We start from the raw sequence: 21,433 nt of genomic DNA on the forward strand, positions 1-21,433 counted from the left end.
TCCTTCGCCGGGCTACTAGGGACGCAAAGGCCAGAATGCCGGCCTCTTTCGCCTCCTGCACTCCCGGCTCGTCCACTGCTCCAAATATTGCTAGCCCCCAGCTTGGCTTGACCCGGATTTTCACCACCTGAGATATTGCTCCCGCCACTCCTCTCCAGAACCCCTCCAGTGCCGGGCATGACCAAAACATATGGACATGGTTCGCCGGGCTCCCTGAGCACCTTCCACATCTGTCCTCTACCCCAAAGAACCTACTCAACCTCACCCCCGTCAAGTGCGCTCTGTGAACCACCTTAAATTGTATCAGGCTGAGCCTGGCACATGAGGAGGAGGAATTAACCCTACCTAGGGCATCAGCCCACAGACCTTCCTCAATCTCCTCCCCCAGCTCCTCCTCCCATTTACCCTTCAGCTCCTCTACCAGCGCTTCCCCCTCTTCTTTCATCTCCTAGTGTATTGCCGACACCTTGCCCTCCCCGACCCATACACCCGAGATCACACTGGCTTGAATTTCTTGTGCCGGGAGCAACGGGAATTCCCTCACCTGTCGCCTCACAAACGCCCTCACCTGCATATATCTAAAGGCATTTCCGGGGTGTATCTCGAACCTCTCCTCCAGTGCCCCTACGCTCGCAAACGTCCCGTCAATGAACAGGTCCCCCATTCTTCTAAACCCCGCCCGATGCCAGCTCTTAAACTCCCCGTCCATCTTCCCCGGGACAAACCGGTGGTTACCCCTGATCGGGGACCATGCCAAGGCTCCCATTGCACCCCTGTGCCGTCTCCATTGGCCCCAGATCCTTAGCGTTGCCGCCACCACCGGGCTCGTGGTGTACCTTGTCGGCGACAGCGGCAGCGGTACCGTCACCAACGCCTCCAGGCTCGTTCCTTTACAGGACGCCATCTCCATCCTCTTCCATGCCGCCCCCTCTCCCTCCATCACCCACTTGCGGATCATCGCCACATTTGCTGCCCAGTAGTAGCTCCCTAGGTTTGGCAGCACCAACCCTCCTCGGTCCCCACTGCGTTCCAGGAACCCTCTCCTTACCCTCGGGGTCCTATTCGCCCACGCAAACCCCATAATACTCCTACCTACTCTCTGAAAAAAGGCCTTGGTGATCACGATGGGAAGGCACTGAAACACAACAACAGAAACCACGGAAGGACCACCATTTTGACCGACTGCACTCTACCCGCTAGCGAGAGCGGTAACATGTCCCATCTTTTGAAGTCCTCCTCCATTTGCTCCACCAACCTCGTCAGATTCAGTTCCTGTCGGGCCCCCCAACTCCTGGCTATCTGGATCCCCAGATACCGAAAGCTCCCCTCCACCCTCCTCAGCGGTAGATCCCCTATCCCTCTTTCTTGGTCCCCTGCCTGTAATACAAAGAGCTCACTCTTCCCTACATTGAGCTTATAGCCCGAAAACTCCCCAAACTCCCTTAGAGTCTGCATGACCTCCACCATCCCCTCCATTGGATCCGCCATGTACAGCAACAGGTCATCCGCATAAAGCGACACCCGATGCTCTTCCCCCCCTCGGACCACCCCCCTCCATTTACTAGACTCCCTCAATGACATGGCCAAGGGTTCGATCGCCAATGCAAACAACAGGGGGGACAGGGGGCACCCCTGCCTCGTCCCAACCGAAAGTACTCCGACCTCCACTGATTCGTCACTACACTCGCCACCGGGGCACTGTAAAGGAGCTTAACCCAACTGATAAACCCTCCCCCGAACCCAAACCTACACAGCACCTCCCAGAGGTACTCCCACTCTACTCGGTCAAAGGCCTTCTCCGCGTCCATAGCTGCCACTATCTCCGCCTCTCCCTCCTCCGATGGCATCATTATCACGTTTAAGAGCCGCCGCACATTAGTGTTTAATTGCCTGCCCTTTACGAATCCCGTCTGGTCCTCGTGGATCACCCCCGGGACACAGTCCTCGATCCTCGTGGCCAGCACCTTTGCCAGCAACTTAGCATCCACATTGAGGAGCGAGATCGGCCTGTACGATCCACATTGCAGTGGGTCCTTGTCCCGCTTTAGGATCAAAGAAATCATCGCTTCCGACATTGTCGGGGGCAGGGTCCCCTCCTCTCTTGCCTCATTAAAGGTCCTCACTAGTAGCGGGGCCAACAGGTCTACATACTTCCTGTAGAACTCCACCGGGAACCCGTCCGGTCCCGGGGCCTTCCCCGCCTGCATACTCCCCAAACCCTTGCTCAGCTCCTCCAACCCAATTGGTGCCCCCAAACCAGCCACCTCTTACTCCTCCACCCTCGGGAATCTCAGTTGGTCTAGGAATCGTCTCACCCCCTCTTACCCCGCTGGGGGCTGGGATCTGTGCAGCTCTTCATAGAAGGCCTTGAATACCTCGTTTATTTTCGTCGCCCTCCGAACCGTGGCTCCCCTTCCATCTTTGACTCCCCCTATTTCCCTCGCTGCCATCCTCTTACGGAGCTGGTGTGCCAGCATCCGACTAGCCTTTTCCCCATACTCGTAGGTCGCCCCCTGCGCCTTCCTCCACTGTGCCTCTGCCTTCCCTGTGGTCAACAGGTCAAACTCCGTCTGGAGCCGTCGTCTTTCCCCAAGTAATCTCTCCTCCGGGGCCTCTGCGTATCTCCTGTCCACTCTTAAAATCTCCCCCACTAACCTCTCCCTTTCCATGCCCTCTGTCTTCTCCCTATGAGCCCTGATGGAGATTAGCTCTCCCCTGATCACCGCCTTCAACGCCGCCCATACCACCCACACCCGCACCTCCCCATTGTCGTTGGCCTCCAAGTACCTTTCGATGCACCCCCTCACCTTCCCACACACCACCTCATCTGCCAGCAGTCCCACATCCAGCCGCCACAACGGGCGTTGGTCCCTCTCCTATCCCAGCTCCAGTTCCACCCAGTGCGGGGCGTGATCCGAAACGGCTATGGCTGAATATTCCATCCCCTCCACCCTCGGGATGAGCGCCCTGCCCAGAACAAAAAAATCTATCCGGGAGTAGGGTTTGTGCACATGGGAGAAAAAAGAAAATTCCCTGGCCTGCGGCCTTGCAAACCACCATGGGTCCACTCCCCCCATCTGATCCATAAACCCCCTAAGCACCTTGGCCGCCGCCGGCCTATTTCCAGTCCTTGATCTGGAGCGGTCCAGTGCAGTGTCCAACACTGTATTGAAGTCCCCTCCCATTATCAGGCCTCCTACCTCCAGGTCCGGAATGCGCCCCAACATGCGCTTCATGAATCCAGCTTCATCCCAGTTCGGGGCGTATACATTTACCAACACCACCCACGTCCCTTGCAACCTACCGCTCACCATCACATATCGCCCTCCATTATCCACTACGATAGTCTTGGCCTCAAATGACACTAGCTTCCCCACCAATATTGCCACCCCTCTATTCTTCGCATCCAGTCCCGAATGGAATACCTGTCCTACCCATCCCTTTCTTAACCTGACCTGGTCCGCCACCTTCAGATGTGTCTCTTGGAGCATGACCACGTCTGCCTTCAGTCCCTTTAAGTGCGCGAACACTCGGGCCCTCTTCACCGGCCCGTTCAGACCCCTCACGTTCCACGTTATCAGCCGGATTGGAGAGGCTCTCACCCCGCCCCCCCCCCCCCCACGCCGACTAGCCATCTCCTTTTCTAGGCCAGTCCCGTGTCCGCGCCTCCCTCGCCCTCCAGTCCCCCAGCCGGGGGACCCCCGCCCCAACCACCTCTTCTGTGTCCCATTCCCTTTCGGCCAGTGCAGCAGCAACCCTTTCCCCCCCCCTTCCCCCCTCCCCGCTAGACCCCTGTCTAGCTTTTTTGCTCCCCCCATATCACTCCCGTAAGTCAGCTGACACCTGCTGACCCCGGCTTCCCCCGTCGTCCCATTGACCTCCCCGTGTGGGTGTGGCCCAATCAGTCTGCGTCCTCCGTTCCCCTTCCCGCCTTTCTTCCCTCGCGCGGGAAAAACCCAGCGATTTCCAAAGCCTGCCCCGCCCCCTCTGGCGCAGCTCCTGTCTCTCTCCCCAGTCCATGTAACATTTCCTGCGTGTGATTGACCCCCTATATACAACAACCATCACACATCAAACCTCAAACATCCCCCCCACCCTCACAAACCCTCAGTTAGAGTCCAACTTTTCGGTTTGAATGAAGGTCCACGCCTCTTCAGGCATTTCGAAATAATAATGTTGGTCCTTGTATGTGACCCACAGTCGTGCTGGCTGCAGCATTCCAAATCTCACTCCTTTCCGGTGCAACACCGCTTTGGCCCGGTTGAAACCCGCACTCCACTTTGCAACCTCCGTACTCCAGTCCGGGTATATTCGGATCTCTGCATTGTCCCACTTACTGCTCCGCTCCTTCTTGGCCCATTTCAGGACCCACTCTCTGTCCGTGAACCGGTGAAATCTCACCACCATCGCCCTTGGCAGCTCATTTGCCTTGGGCCTCCTCGCCAGCACCCGGTGTGCCCCATCCAGCTCCAGCGACCTCGAAGGGGCCTCCGCGCCCATCATCGCCCCGAGCATCGTGCTCGCGTATGCCCCGGCATCGGCCCCCTCCACTCCTTCAGGGAGACCCAGGATCCGCAGATTCTTTCTCCTCGACCTGTTCTCCAGGTCTTCGAGTCTTCCCGCCCACCTCGTGTAGCGCCTCGTGCTGCTCCACTCTCACCGCCAGGCCCAAGAGCTCGTCCTCATTCTCACTGACTCTTTTCTGTACCTCCTGGATCTTTACCTCGTGGGCCTTCTGGGTCATCTCTAGTCCTTCAATTGCCGACAGCATTGGCGCCAGCATCTCCTTGCGCAGCTCCTCGAAGCAGCGCTTGATGAACTCCTGCAGCTCTGGCCCGCACTCCGCTTTGTCCCCGGCCGCCGTAATTTTGTTTTTTTTCCCTCGCTTCTCCCGCTGCTCCAATGCCGCTTTTTTGGCCGTTTCACTTCTGGTCCGGTCCATAAAAGTTGAAGGGGGACTTCTCTCTTCCCTTCCCCACGGGTTGTCTTCGAAAAAAATTCCGTTGGGGCTCCTCTAACGAGCCCGAAAGTCCGTGATAGCGGGAGCTGCCGAATCGTGCGGCTTAGCTCCGCATAGCCGCAACCGGAAGCCGAGTTCACTGAAGTTAAAGGAGCAATAAGCGGCCCCCAGCTAAAACAGGGCTGCAAGGTGCAGACTTAGAGATGTAGGCGAGTGAGAAGCCAGACATCTGAGGTAGAAAAGGAAGATGACATTGTAATACAGCCACTGAAGCAGTAGTCTTCTGCTGGTTTGAATGGGTACCCGAGAGATTCTGTAGACATTTGAATGCACGTTGTTTTCCAGAGCAGAGGAATACAGAAACGGGAAGTTGAAAAACTGGATGTAGATCCTTGGTGAAGGCACCAGAGAGAAAGTTTTGTTTGGGAGAAGATTCCAAAGTGTGTTCTTCGGGAGTGCTGATTGAAAACCTTTGTGAAAGCCTGAGTTCCAGTCGGACCAGTTGGCTCACAGTGTGACTACCATCTGGGGAAATTTGCTGAGAAATCCACAGAATTTTTTTGGGTGGCATCTGCCACTTAGTTTCTGCGTATGGTGAGTCTGACCACATTTCACCTGTTGGTTTAATGGACTGTGTACTTGCCAAGAACATTAGAATATAAGATATATTCTGTAATTTGTGTTATCCTTATAAGTCTATATATCTCTAAAGATATGGCTGGGGTGAAAGAGTAGTCTATTATAGTTAAGTTTCCATGTTTAATAAATGTTTTATTCTTTTGTTAAAAGTTCATCGGCTGTCCTGTGACTCTGTTCACCCTTGGTCTAAAGAAAAAATAAAGGTTACAATCTATCGAGCCGAGGTTTTGCTCTGGGACCTGACTGTCCAGTAGTATCAGCTGGGATCGGAACAAAATCCACATGGGCAACATTCATTGCATTCCCTTCACCAACATTGTCAATTAGTTCATCAAAAATTTAGTTGGATTCATCAATCATGACTTGCCTTTTACAAATCTGATTTAATTACAATTGCTGGCTATCCTTAATTATATCAAACCTCTGAGTTTTTTCTATGATTATTGTTTTTAACACCTTCCTCACAACTGTTGTTAACCTAATTGCCCTGTAGTTGCTTGGACTGTTCTTACATCCTTTCTTGAGTAATGAGGCCGCATTATCACTCCCCAATTAATCCTCTGATCATGGAAAGCTTCCCACTATCCCCACTACCATTTCCTTTAGGAACCTGTGATGTAATCCATCTGAACCAGGTGACATATTCAGTCTAAGCACAGCCAATCTTTTCAGTATATCCTGCCCAACAATTTTCCCCCATAAATTACCTCGACCATCGGCACTTCAATTATATTTAATCAGATTCCTCTTCCTTAATAAACACCGCTACAACGCACACATAAGTATTGTAGCCTTGCCCTGGAACTTCTTTTTTTAAAAAATATTTTATTGAAAATTTTTGGTCAACCATCACAGTACATTGTGTAACCTTTACACAATAATATAACAGTATAAATAACAATGACCTGTTTTATAAACAAAGAATAAATAATATATAACAAAAACGAAAACTAAATGGCAACTGCCTTGTCTCAGATAAACACTCTCCAAAAATATGATTTAACAGTCCAATATGCAATTATTTATAGCAACGACCTATACATGTATATTAACAACCCTGAGAGTCCTTCTGGTTCCTCCCCCCCGGGCTGCTGCTGCTGCCTTCTTCTTTTCCATTCCCTCTATCTTTCTGTGAGGTATTCGACGAACGGTTGCCACCGCCTGGTGAACCCTTTGCCCTGGAACTTCTAAACACATAAACAACTGGGCAGCACAAGTGGATAGCACTGTGGCTTCACAGCGCCAGGGTCCCAGGTTCGATTCCCTGCTGGGCCACTGTCTGTGCGGAGTCTGCACGTTCTCTCCGTGTCTGCGTGGGTTTCGTCCGGGTGCTCCGGTTACCTCCCACAGTCCAAAGACGTGCAGGTTAGGTGGATTGGCCATGATAAATTGCCCTTAGTGACCAAAAAGGTTAGATGGGGTTACGGGGTTAGGGTGGGCTTAAGTGGGTCGGTGCAGACTCGATGGCCCGAATGGCCTCCTTCTGCACTGTATGTTCTATGTATATCATCCCCTTTGTTATTTACAAACGTTAATACTGGGTGATCTCTGAATTCGACATTGTTAACACTTGGTGATCGCTGAACTCGGTATTATTAATACTGGGTACTCTCTGAAATTGCCATTTTTAACACTGGGTGATCTCTGAAATCGCCATTTTTAACACAGTGTGATCTCTGAAATCAGCATTGTTAACACTGGGTGCTCTCTGAAATCATCATTGTTAACAATGGGTGATCTCTGAAATCGGCATTGTTAACAATGGGTGATCTCTGAAATCGGCATTGTTAATATTGAGGGATCTCTGAACTCGGCAATGTTAACACTGGTTGGTCTCTGGAATTGCCGCTGTTAACACTGGGTGCTGTCCGAAATCAGCATTTTTAACACTGGATGATCTCTGAACTGAGTAGCATTAATACGGAGTGATCCCTGAATTTGGTAGTGTTAATCCCAGCTGATCTCTCAACTGGGTAATATAAGCACTGGGTGATCTCTGAACGTGTTAGTGTTGATGCTGTGTCTTGGATCCCTGGCACCTGCCTACAATTTCAATTACTCTGCAACAGACTGGATCAAGTTACACATTTTAGTTCTGTGTATATATTCTCTTTCAAAAGCAGTTGATGCCAATACTTAAGTATGCTAATTCCACCAGTGGTGCAGTTGGACACGACCATTGTTGTGAGGTGCAAATCAATATGCAATTTGGCTTGCCAGGTTCTTCATCCATTACAAGAAAATCCAGAATTTGTACCAACCTGAAACTGCTGCACCTTTGTCATCAGTTCCTCAAGTTTCTGGCTTTGTTCCATCAAATGAACACTCAACTTCTTCCAACGGCCAACAATTCCTTCAAGCTCTGATCGATATTTCTGGCTGACCTCTGCTGGGGCTTTTCTAGATACCTCTTCTGCAGCTGTGGTGAGATAATTCAGGCCACTCTGTTGCTCCTGGAAAGACCCTTGTAAAACCTCAAAAAGAAGATTTAAGAAGATTTTTAGAAAGTCTTCTAAGGAAGTTGTGGGAATCATAAAAATGGAGATGAAGTTTCAAATTAAGCAAACAAAATATTTCTCATCCTTTTTAAGACTCGAGCAAAGAATATGATTTCAGCATTTTAGATGCACTATCGATTTAGCTTAATTTTCCATTAAAAAAAAACATGAATTGGATTTCCTCTGCAGGTAGGAAGTCCCACCCCCAGGTCTGAAAGCTCAATGCAAACTTGTGCAAGGAAGCATTGGACCCTGGGTTGAAGTTAATTATGGTGGGGGAGATAGTAAGTTGGAGAAAGAAACTCTGATGAGGTGTTGTTTTGGGAAAAGGGAGAGGGAGGAGAGGGCTAGATCGAAGGGAAAATTGACTGTCTATCAATCATGTGGTAAGTGGGTGATGTGAATAGTCTCTGCTGGCAGCAAAAGCAAACTGGACCTGGTATTTCCCAGGCAGCCTCCCATCCGGTACGAACCAAGCCTAAGTCTGCTCAACTTCTGAGGTTAAACATGATTGGGCGCTTCAGACTATTATGGCCATCGGTTTCATTTTACCAGCAGTGACTGATTAAAAGGCCAACCCCCTGGGACCACCAGCATTTTGAGAATGCAACCCCACCCCACGAATGCCAGCCCAAAGGGCAGCATCTAAACTGCATCACTGTTGTCCATGTGTCAATGTATCAGCATGCTTTGGGAATTACATGATTAAGCTAATCGCCTTATTAAAGAAAGGTAAAGACTTTAGCTTCAACCTCCATGAGCATAAATGGACACAGCTGAACCAGTTGCTGTGGGGAATTTGTATGGGGTTTGCATCTCTGCTGAGTTCGCTGCAGAATAAACTTACTGAAGATAAGAGACATGTTGTGGAATGGTAGCAAAGTGGTTAGCACTGTTGCTTCACAGCGCTAGGTCCCTGGTTCGAATCCCAGCTTGGGTCACTGTCTGTGCTGAGTCTGCACGTTCTCCCCATGTCTGCGTGGGTTTCCTCCGGGTCCTCCGGTTTCCTCCCACAAGTCCCGAAAGATGTGCTGTTAGGTAATTTGGACATTCTGAATTCTCCTTCAGTGTACCTGAACAGGCGCTTGAGTATGGTGATGAGGGGATTTTCACAGTAACTTCATTGCAGTGTTAATGTACTACTTATGACAATAGTAAAGAATTTTTTTTATTTGCATCATCATATACCAACAGTTAATATTAACAAATATTAAAAATATTAAAAACTGTTTGAGGTGGCTAATGGTGAGGCTGCGGGAAGAGGGAGAGGAAGTCCAAAATCAGGTAAATTAATTTTTTTATCATGCTTGGGACAAACAGGCAGATTCCGACTGTCGGTAGTGGATGAATAGGGTTGTGAGAGATTTGGTTTTGGAAGAGTGGGGAGGGGCCTCTATTGTCCATGCTGCCGGTTTTACCTAGCAGCCTCCCCACATGGCTGCCTGCCAACTTGACAGCAGCGCCTTCAGACAGGGGCAAAATGCTGGGAAGTTACCCTTAATTGATATAACTGGATACTCAGTGCTGATTCCAACCGATTCCTTCCACTATCATTTCATTCGTTCTCTCAACTCTCAGCCTGTCTCCATTGGGCTGGAAAAACCCAGACCACAATAATCACTGATTGTGCTCAACATTTTCCTGCTTTAGGGGCAGCACTGCTGCCTCATGGCGCCGAGGTCCCAGGTTCGATCCTGGCTGTAGGTCACTGTCCACGTTGAGTTTTGCACATTATCTCCGTGTCTGCGTGGATTTCACCCCCACAACCCAAAGATGTGCAAGGTACGTGAATTAGCCACACAAAATTGCCCCTTAATTGGAACAAATAAGGTACTCTAAAAATTTTTATTTTGTTTAAAACATTTTCCTGCTTTAGCGTTGTAAACTCATGGGCGGGATTCTCCCCCCCCCCTGCCCCGCCCCCACCGGCTGCTGAATTCTCCGGCACCGGGGATTTGGCGGGTGCGGGAATTGCGCAGCGCCTTTCAGCGGCGGCTAGCAGCGGCGCCCCCGGCGATTCTCCAGCCCGCGATGAGCTGAGTGGCTGCCTGTTTTACGCCGGTCCCGCCGGCGTAAATTACAACAGGTACTTACCTGCGGGACCTTGCTTCGCGGGCATCCTCCGGGGTCCTCAGGGGGGCGCGGGTAGATCTGGCCCCGGGTGGTGCCCCCACAGTGACCTGGCCCACGATCGGAGCCCACCAATCTGCGGGCGGGCCTGTGCCGTGGGGGCACTTTATTCCTTTGCGTTGGCTGCTGTGGACCTCTGCGATGGCCGACGTGGGGATGAATCCCCCCTGCGCATGCGCTGGGATGGCGCCAGCACACGCTGGCGCTCCCGCACATGCGCCAACTCCGCCGACCGGCGGAGGCACTTCGGCGGCAGTTGGCATGGCGCCAAGCCCCTTCCATGCTGGCCAGCGCGGCGCAAGCCACTCCACCACCGGACTAGCCCCTGAAGGGGTAGCCCGACGCCAGATTGGTTCACACCACTCCTTCGCGCCGGAGTTGCCTGCCCCGCTGATCCCCTCAGAATCCCGCCCCATACCCTCATTGATCAATATATATATGTCATAGAGGGCATTGGACTGTGCCCCAATAGTTAAAATTCACAAATTGAACCAATTCAATGTCTCAAGTAACTAATAATAAATCTATTGCACTCTTCTACTTAAGTCAAGTAACCCCAAACGCAGAGGAATAATGGATTCAAATGTAGCCTGATGGGATGAACAATGATGTTGCCAGGTCCTCGGATAGCTGAATAAAGGTACCATAAGTTGTATCTGCAATGTTGGCAAATTTGGCAGGACAGCATGGTGGTAGAGTGGTTAGCACTGCTGCCTCGCAGCACCAGGGACCCGGGTTTGAATCTGGCCTTGAGTGGCTGTCTGTGGAGCATTTGTACATTCTCCCCGTGTCTGCGTGGGCTTTGTCCAGGTGCTCACCTTTCCTCCCACAGTACAAAGATGTGCAGGTTAGGTGGATTGGCCATGCTAAATTGCCCCTGAGGGTAGGATTGCAGGAATACTTAATATTGAAGTTGTTGGTGATGCAATTGATCTATTCCCTTCCATTATGATCCTGATCTATGTCCTACCCATGAGCTGCACTAAACTATGCTTAGACCCCCTACAAAAAGCGAGAGCTTTTGAGAATACAAATACTCCCATGAAAATTCATCAGTTTTTTAAATTGGCAGACTGGGGAGGAAAGAGTTACGCAATCCATATTGTTATCAGTATTTTTCAGCACTGTTAAAATGTACATACATTCCATAAACTTATGAGTCCCAGTACGCCTCAAAGCGAGGTATTTAAACTGACTCCTCAACAAATTATTAAAATATATGGCAGAACATGTGAAGGATTTTTTAACTTTAATCCCTCTTTTGGGATTTTCAATTACCCAACAAAATCCACTGGATAGAAATGAAAACTTTCTTTTTCACATATATGAGGTTAAAGAAAGACACATTTATGTAATGCCTTTCACAACCACATGACGCCCCAAAGCACTTTGCAGCCAAAGGAGTACTTTAAAATTATAGGGCCCGATTCTCCCCCAAAATTTCGAAGTTTATTTGTGGCTGGGTTTTCAGAGAGTTTCCCGCCGGCTCTGCCAGTGAGTTCCCCACTGCTATTCAAGGACACTTAAGTCACTTTTTGGGCCCTGGGGAGTTTCTGACCGGTTTAGTCCACACTTGGATTTTTATTTAGGACTGGGGAGCTGAACTCCGAGATCGGGCTGCATTTTGAAAGGGTGCCCCGATCTCTAAGTGAATTTGTGGGTCCTCCACACTCTCAACCCATGGGCAATGTCATCTCCCACACATATGGACACTATCCCACACCCACCAAGTGACGATACCCCGCTATCGGGTCCCTGGGAGTCCCCCCTCTTCAGGTCCCCCCTTCTTTCTAGGACCCCCACCCATCACCCACTCAACCTCCTGGAGGCCCTGCCCTGCAGTCCCCACCTTTCAAACCCCCTCCACCCTCATTTTATGGGCATGGCCCCGCTTGCTCCCTGGCCCTTGGCAATGACACCCTGGCACTCGGGCAATGCTCCTGCTGGCTTGACTGTTACATCAGGGCACCTTGGCAGTGCCAGGGTGGCAGTGCCAAGGTGCCATCCGGGCAGTGCCAAGGTGCCATCCGGGCAGTGCCAAGGTGCCCGCGTTCCAGAGGGAGGGTCTTACCCTGACCACCCAGGGTTCTCCAATGACCCGGGAGACACCCCCGGGTGCTGTTTCACCTGGTCCACATTAAGTTGCTGTTTGGTTTAGAAGAAGGTAAATTTTCAATCAGCTTTAAACAAAGGTTCTACTTGTAGGTACTTGCAGCTGGAGCTTGTTAATTAGTTAATTGGATCAGGCCAGTTTTCAGAGGCTAGATTCACAGTATAAAAGTGATCCCCGACAGTGCAGACTTTGTTTGCTCTGAGTGCTGAATTTGGTGCATTTGAGTGCTATAGTGAGAGTTTGGTGACTGAGGGAGTATAAGGCTTCATTTTTATCTAAAGTCTAGTCTTTTTTTTATTTAGATAATTAACTTAAAAGTTGCTGTTTGGTTTAGAAGAAGGTGAATTTTCAATCAGCTTTAAACAAAGTTTCTACTTGTAGGTACTTGCAGCTGGAGCTTGTTAATTAGTTAATTGGATCAGGCCAGTTTTCAGAGGCTAGATTCACAGTATAAAAGTGATCCCCCACAGTGCAGACTTTGTTTGCACTGAGTGCTGAATTTGGTGCATTTGAGTGCTGTAGTAAGAGTTTGGTGACTGAGGGAGTGCAGAATTTGGTACATTTGAGTGCTATAGCGAGAGTTTGGTGACTGAGGGAGTGCTTAATTTGGTACATTTGAGTGCTATAGTGAGAGTTTGGTGACTGAGGGAGTTAGGTGAGGAGGGAGTAAGGCACTCCTTTCATTTTGTTTCCTACATTTCCGCAAAGAGCGAAAAGGGAGCAAGGAGTTTACAGAGAGTGCAGCTGACTGGGAGCAGAGTCGGAGGGCAGAGGTCCAGTTGGTCCACAGGGCAGCTATATTCTGCAAGGTAAGAGGGGATGAAGGCTAGGCCAATTGCATGCTCCTCGTGTAGGATGTGGGTGGTGAGGGATACCACCGGTGTTCCCGCTGACTATACCTGCGGGAAGTGCACCCAACTCCAGCTCCTCAAAGACCGTGTTAGGGAATTGGAGCTGAATCTGGATCATCCAGGAGGCAGAGGGGGTGATAGAGAAGAGTTACAGGGAGGTAACCACACCCAAGGTACAGGACAAGAGTAGCTGGGTTACAGTCAGGGGAAAGAAAACAAACAGGCAGACAGTGCAGGGATCCCTCGTGGCCGTTCCCCTTCAAAACAAGTATACCGTTTTGGATGCTGTTGGGGGGGGATGACCTACCGGGGGAAGGCCTGAGCAGCCAGGTCTCTGGCACTGAGTCTGACTCTGGGGCTCAGAAGGGAAGGGGGGAGAATAGAAAATCAATAGTAATAGGAGATTCAATGGTTAGGGGACTAGATAGGAGGTTCTGTGGTCGCGAGCGAGACTCCCGGAAGGTATGTTGCCTCCCGGGTGCCAGGGCCAGGGATGTCTCAGATCGTATCTTCAGGATCCCTAAGGGGGAGGGGGAGCAGCCAGAAGTCGTGGTGCACATTGGTACCAACGACGTAGGTAGGAAAAGGGGTGTGGAGGTAATAAACGAGTTTAGGGAGTTAGGCTGGAAGTTAAAAGCCAGGACAGGCAGAGTTGTCATCTCTGGTTTGTTGCCGGTGCCACGTGATAGCGAGGCTAGGAATAGGGAGAGAGTGCAGCTGAACACGTGGTTGCAGAAATGGTGTAGGAGGGAGGGCTTCAGGTATTTGGATAATTGGAGCGCATTCTGGGGAAGGTGGGACCTGTACAAGCAGGACGGGTTGCATCTGAACCAGAGGGGCACCAATATCCTGGGACGGAGGTTGTCTAGTACTCTTTGGGAGGGTTTAAACTAATTTGGCAGGGGAATGGGAACCGGATTTGTAGTCCAGCAACTAAGCTAGCCGATATTCAGGACGCCAAAGCATGTAGTGAGGCAGTGGGGAAGGGAACACTGACAAAGGAGAGTACTTGCAGGCACGGAGATGGGTTGAAGTGTGTATACTTCAATGCAAGAAGCATCAGGAATAAGGTGGGTGAACTTAAGGCATGGATCGGTACTTGGGACTACGATGTGGTGGCCGTCACGGAAACTTGGAAATAAGAGGGGCAGAAATGGTTGTTGGAGGTCCCTGGTTATAGATGTTTCAATAAGATTAGGGAGAGTGGTAAAAGAGGTGGGTGGGTGGCATTGTAAATTAGAGATAGTATAACAGCTGCAGAAAGGCAGTTCGAGGAGTATCTGCCTACTGAGGTAGTATGGGTTGAAGTCAGAAATAGGAAAGGAGCAGTCACCTTGTTAGGAGTTTTCTATAGGCCCCCCAATAGTAGCAGAGATGTGGAGGAACAGATTGGGAAACAGATTTTGGAAAGGTGCAGAAGTCACAGGGTAGTAGTCATGGGTGACTTTAACTTCCCAAACATTGAGTCGAAACTCTTTAGATCAAATAGTTTGGAGGGGGTGGTGTTTGTGCAGTGTGTCCAGGAAGCTTTTCTAACACAGTATGTAGATTGTCCGACCAGAGGGGATGCAATATTGGATTTGGTACTTGGTAATGAACCAGGGCAAGTGATAGATTTGTTAGTGGGGGAGCATTTTGGAGATAGTGACCACAATTCTGTGACTTTCACTTTAGTAATGGAGAGGGATAGGTGCGTGCAACAGGGCAAGGTTTACAATTGGGGGAAGGGTAAATACGATGTTGTCAGACAAAAATTGAAGTGCATAAGTTGGGAACATAGGCTGTCAGGGAAGGACACAACTGAAATGTGGAACTTGTTCAAGGAACAGGTACTACGTGTCCTTGATACGTATGTCCCTGTCAGGCAGGGAAGAGATGGTCGAGTGAGGGAACCATGGTTGACAAGAGAGGTTGAATGTCTTGTTCAGAGGAAAAAGGAGACTTATGTAAAGCTGAGGAAACAAGGTTCAGACAGGGTGCTGGAGGGATACAAGATAGCCAGGAGGGAACTGAAGAAAGGGATTAGGAGAGCTAAGAGAGGGCATGAAAAATCTTTGGCGGGTAGGATCAAGGAAAACTCCAAGGCCTTTTACACATGTGAGAAATATGTGAATGACTAGAGCGAGGGTAGGTCCGATCAAGGACAGTAGCGGGAGATTGTGTATTGAGTCTGAAGAGATAGGAGAGGTCTTGAACGAGTACTTTTCTTCTGTATTTACAAAGAGAGGGGCCATATTGTTGGAGAGGACAGTGTGAAACAGACTGGTAAGCTCGAGGAAATACTTGTTAGGAAGGAAGATGTGTTGGGCATTTTGAAGAACTTGACAAGTCCCCCGGGCCTGACGGGATATATCCAAGGATTCTATGGGAAGCAAGAGATAAAATTGCAGAGCCGTTGGCAATGATCTTTTCATCCTCACTGTCAACAGGGGTGGTACCAGAGGATTGGAGAGTGGCGAATGTCGTGCCCCTGTTCAAAAAAGGGACTAGGGATAACCCTGGGAATTACAGGCCAGTTAGTCTTACTTCGGTGGTAGGCAAAGTCATGGAAAGGGTACTGAAGGATAGGATTTCTGAGCATCTGGAAAGACACTGTTTGATTAGGAATAGTCAGCATGGATTTGTGAGGGGTAGGTCTTGCCTTACAAATCTTATTGAATTCTTCGAGAAGGTGACAAAGCATGTGGATGAAGGTAAAGCAGTGGATGTAGTGTACATGGATTTTAGTAAGGCATTTGATAAGGTTCCCCATGGTAGGCTTCTGCAGAAAGTAAGGAGGCATGGGATAGTGGGAAATTTGGCCAGTTGGATAACGAACTGGCTAACCGATAGAAGTCAGAGAGGTGGATGGCAAATATTCAGCCTGGATCCCAGTTACCAGTGGCATACCGCAGGGATCAGTTCTGGGTCCTCTGCTGTTTGTGATTTTCATTAATGACTTGGATGAGGGAGTTGAAGGGTGGGTTAGTAAATTTGCAGATGATGCAAAAATTGGTGGAGTTGTGGATAGTGAGGAGGGCTGTTGTCGGCTGCAAAGAGACATAGATAGGATGCAGAGCTGGGCTGAGAAGTGGCAGATGGAGTTTAACCCTGAAAAGTGTGAGGTTGTCCATTTTGGAAGGACAAATATGAATGCGGAATACAGGGTTAACGGTAGAGTTCTTGGCAATGTGGAGGAGCAGAGAGATCTTGGGGTCTATGTTCATACATCTTTGAAAGTTGCCACTCAAGTGGATAGAGCTGTGAAGAAGGCCTATGGTGTGCTAGCGTTCATTAACAGAGGGATTGAATTTTAGAGCCGTGAGGTGATGATGCAGCTGTACAAAACTTTGGTAAGGCCACATTTGGAGTACTGTGTACAGTTCTGGTCGCCTCATTTTAGGAAGGATGTGGAAGCTTTGGGAAAGGTGCAAAGGAGATTTACCAGGATGTTGCCTGGAATGGAGAGTAGGTCTTACGAGGAAAGGTTGAGGGTGCTAGGCCTTTTTCTCATTAGAACGGAGAAGGATGAGGGGCGACTTGATAGAGGTTTATAAGATGATCAGGGGAATAGATAGAGTAGACAGTCAGAGACTTTTCCCCCGGGTGGAACAAACCATTACAAGGGGACATAAATTTAAGGTGAAAGGTGGAAGATATAGGGGGGATGTCAGAGGTAGGTTCTTTACCCAGAGAGTAGTGGGGGCATGAAATGCACTGCCTGTGGAAGTAGTTGAGTCGGAAACATTAGGGATCTTCAAGCAGCTATTGGATAGGTACATGGATTACGGTAGAATGATATAGTGTAGATTTATTTGTTCTTAAGGGCTGCACGGTAGCATTGTGTAAAGCACAATTGCTTCACAGCTCCAGGGTCCCAGGTTCGATTCCAGCTTGGGTCACTGTCTGTGCGGAGTCTGCACATCCTCTCCGTGTGTGCGTAGGTTTCCTCCGGGTGCTCCGGTTTCCTCCCACAGTCCAAAGATGTGCAGGTTAGGTGGATTAGCCATGATAAATTGCCCTTAGTGTCCAAAATTGCCCTTAGTGTTGGGTGGAGGTGTTGACCTTGGGTAGGGTACTCTTTCCAAGAGCCGGTGCAGACTCAATGGGCCGAATGGCCTCCTTCTGCACTGTAAATTCTATGATAATTTATGATTAATCTAGGACAAAGGTTCGGCACAACATCGTGGGCCGAAGGGCCTGTTCTGTGCTGTATTTTTCTATGTTCTAAGGTCACCCATGTGCAGACCCACAGAGATAGGAGAGGTCCTAAATGAATATTTCTCGTCAGTACTTACTGTTGAGAAAGGCACGAATGTTAGGGAAATAAAAAGCGATGTCTTGAGGAGTGTAGATGTTACCGAGAAAGAGGTGCTGGAGGTATTAAAGTGCATCAAGATAGATAAATCCCCGGAACTTGATGAAATGTATCCCAGGACGTTGTGGGAGGCTAGGGAGGAAATTGCCGGCCCCCTAGCTGAGATATTTGAATCATCGACAGCCACAGGAGAGGTGCCTGAAGATTGGATGGGAACAAATGCTGTGCCCTTGTTTAAGAAAGGCTGTAGGGATAAGCCTGGGAACTACAGACCGGTTAGCCTTACTTCTGTAGTGGGTACTCTCAGGGACAGGATCTACAGGCATTTAGACAGGCAAGGGCTAATTAGGGAAAGTTAGCAAGCTTTGTAAGGGGAAAGTCATGTCTCACCAATTTGATTGAGTTTTTTGAAAGGGTAACGAAGAAGGCAGATGCGGGCAGTGCAGTCGATGTTGTCTGCATGGACTTTAGCAAGGCCTTTGACAAGGAACCACATGGTAGGTTTTTGCAAAAGGTTAAATCTCACAGAATCCAAGATGAGGTAGCCAATTGGATGCAAAATTGACTTGGCGCCCGAAGCCAAAGGGTGGTTGTGGAGGGTGATTCTTCAAACTGGAGGCCTGTGACCAGTGGTGTGCCTCAGGGATTGGTGCTGGGTCCACTGTTATTTGTTATATATATGAATGATTTGGATGAGGCATGGTTAGTAAGTTTGCAGATGACATAATGGATAGTAAAGAGGTTATATAAGATTGCAACAGGATCTTGACCAATTGCTCCAGTGGGCCGATTAATGGCAGATCGAGTTAATTTGGATAAATGTGAGGTGATGCATTTTGGTAGATCGAATCGGGGCAGGACCTACTCAGTTAATGGTAGGGAGTTGGGGAGAGTCCCAGAACAAAGAGATCTAGGGGTATAAGTTCATAGCTCCTTGAAGGTGGAGTGGCAGGTGGACAGGGTGGTGAAGAAGGCATTCAATGTGCTTGGTTTTATTGGTCAGAATATTGATTACAGGAGTTGGGATGTCTTGATGAAGTTTACAAGATATTAGTACGACCACACATGGAATACTGCGTTCAGTTCTGGTCACATTACAGGAAGTATATTGTTAAACTAGAAAGAGTGCAGAAAAGATTTATGAAAATGCTACCAGGACTTGATGGTCTGAGCTATAAGGAAAGGCTGGGTAGGCTGGGACTTTTTTCCCTAAAGTGTAGGAGGCTTAAGGGTGATCTTATAGAGGTCTATAAAATAATGAGGGGCATAGATAAGGTAGATAGTCAACATCTTTTCCCAAAGGTAGAGGAGTCTAGAACTAGAAGGCATAGGTTTAAGATGTGAGGGGAGAGGTACAAATGAAACCAGAGGGGACATTTCTTCGCCACAGAGGGTGGTGAGCATCTGGATCGAGCTGCCAGAGGCAGTGGTAGAGGCGGGTACAATTTTTTTTCTTTTAAAAAGTTAGACAGTTACATGGGCAGGGTGGGTATAGAGGTATATGGGCAAAATGCAGGACTAGTTTCGTGATAGAAACTGGGCGGCATGGACAAGCTGGGCCAAAGGGCTTGTTTCCATGCTGTAAACATCTATGACTCTAAGAATGTGGAACATTTGAAGTGTTCACAATTTCAGGTGCGGCAGCAGCACTCAGATAGTGCACCTCGTCTTTCTAGGAAGTTCTTCAGGATAAAGAGACAGCATTGAAAACTGCATTTGCAAAGAACAACTGCTCAAAAGAGGAAGTGCTTCAGAGTTAACAGTCCCCTATCGAGCTATATAATTAAATAGTCTACCTTCCTTTGAATTTGCCTGGACTTGTCAATCACAAGGCTGTTAAAAGGCAATGGTCCATGAAATAGAATGTAAACCATGGTGTTAAAAGCATTCAGGTTTCTAGGTATGCGTACAGATTTGGAAAAAAGATAAAGGCCAATGAAACAGACCATGAAAAAACAACTTCAAACAATTTCCATCATCTTAAAGGAAAGATTTTACCTTCATCTCACAAATCTTTCATTTTATCATGCTGACAGACAGTTTAAATTAAAGGTTGCAGATGGGAAGACTAGCTAAATAGAGGCACAAGTAGGGAGGGTACTCACCCCCTTGTCCCCCCCCCCCGGCGTTCAAGGTGCCAAGTTGGTACTACCAAGGGACAGGGACTGGGGGGTTGAAACAGTATTGAGGTCAGATTTAGGCCTCGCCTTCTCAAAGCCAAAGCAAAAAAAAAAAATCAGTGTTACTCCGAGCATCATTGGGAATCATTTTTGTTTTCTTGCTGATGGGAGACTTAGTCTGCAGATGGGAGGATTGCACCCAAAGTTTAAACTGAAACCAAAATCACCAGACATGCAAATACATAAATCTAATTAGAGTCTTACTTTTTCCTACACAGAAACACTAAACTAAACTCACTTAAATCTGTACCTTATTTCTAACACCCAGCAATACAAATATAGATTACTTAAAACTACCTCTGCTTCCTGTCACATCCTTTTTGTTATGTGTTTGGCTCAGCATAATCATCCATTATTACAAACCCAGGAATTGAAAGTTTTAAATTGGAAACATCTCGCAACTCTTGACTCGGAATGGGTGAGAAATAATGTAGTCACACAGCAGGAGGCTTGTCTTGGGCTTCTCAGTGCTAAATACTTGTCTACTCCAGTGTTTAATTTGATCAATATTATTGTCTCCAATTGCTTGTCTTTCGGACTTTTCAGAATGTGATGGTATCATCAAAAATCATCTTCCCAAGTGCAAAAAAATTGATATATCTATCTGTGATTAATGCTTGGTCCCTCACATGAAAGATAACTAGATTGCTATTCTACCATTACAATAATTGGATCAATTCAATAATTAGGCTGCCTACTTTCAGTTCCTTGAGTCGCTGCTCCATAATTTCATATTCTGTGACTGTGACACGAGGCACAGTTAATTTGGCTTCACATTGCTGGATCCACAAAACCAAGGTGTTCATCGTCTCCTTGTAGCGAAGGGTAGGCAGGCTCTGCAGAACTGGGAAAGGAAAAAAATGTATTAATAAATCTGTATTTATAAATTAAACCTAATTCAGGTTGATATTCCCACCCCCTCCAATTTGGACAAAAAGCTTATAGTTCAGAAAAGCACAGTCCTATGATCTACTTACAGCTGGTCACACTTTTTTGGGGTAATTTAATAGTGATTTGGTCAATCCTGCTGCTACAGTTATGTCTTAATATGCTCAGATAAGGGCATTAGGAGCAGGAGTAAACCATTTGATCCATTGACTCTCCTCTGCCATTTAGGTAGATCTTGGCTGATCTGCGCCTCAATTCCATTCTCTGACCCTCCGCGCTGAAATCGCGCTCGCCGCGGGGGCGGAGAATTACCCAAACTAGGCTTACATGCCGGCACGCGATTCCCCAGCGACCAGAGAATCGCCGCCATTCGTCCGTGCGCGATTGCCGTGGTGCTGGTTGGGGGCCGTTGAAAAAGGCCCCACCCAGCGATTCTCCATGCTCGATGGGCAGAGTGCTCGCAACGTTCCGCCAGCGTGGTTCTAATGTGTTTCCACCCGGTGGGAACTTGGAGTCGCGGCTGATATTGGCGTTATGGTGGGGGGGGGGGGGGAGAAATCGGACACCGGGGGGGGGGGGGGGTGGCCTCGATGACGGGCAGGCCCGCGATTAGGGGCCACCGATTGGCAGACCATCGCGATCCGGGAGCGACCTATCGTTCTCCGTGCGGGCCCGCTTTGTGGTTCCGCCATGTCGGTGGTGCTCGTGCAGAGGTGTCAAGCATGGCCCCGCCAGCAGCCAGAGCTGCAGAACGCCATATTTTCACCAGCAGGGAAGAAGGGGCCAGGCGGGGCATGACTCATGTACGAGAGAAACCTGAACTCAACAGGGCCATTTGAACAGCCACCATTTTTCACTGTAGAAGGGCCTTAACTCA

General features: G+C 48.8%; 1 protein-coding gene across 15 annotated transcripts in view; it reads right to left on the reverse strand.

Annotated features, from left to right (window-relative positions):
• Positions 1-21,433, reverse strand: part of dmd (dystrophin) — a 3,042,490-nt gene that overhangs the window by 1,740,437 nt on the left and 1,280,620 nt on the right. For all 15 annotated transcript variants that reach the window (XM_072513983.1, XM_072513987.1, XM_072513978.1 and 12 more), the window contains 2 exons: positions 20,367-20,512; positions 7,861-8,073 (listed from right to left, as the gene is read on the reverse strand). In XM_072513983.1, coding sequence (XP_072370084.1) covers positions 7,861-8,073; positions 20,367-20,512 — 359 coding nt within the window. The remainder of the gene's footprint in view (positions 1-7,860; positions 8,074-20,366; positions 20,513-21,433) is intronic.

Source organism: Scyliorhinus torazame, chromosome 8, assembly GCF_047496885.1.
Source record: "Scyliorhinus torazame isolate Kashiwa2021f chromosome 8, sScyTor2.1, whole genome shotgun sequence".
Taxonomy (NCBI): Eukaryota; Metazoa; Chordata; class Chondrichthyes; order Carcharhiniformes; family Scyliorhinidae; genus Scyliorhinus; species Scyliorhinus torazame.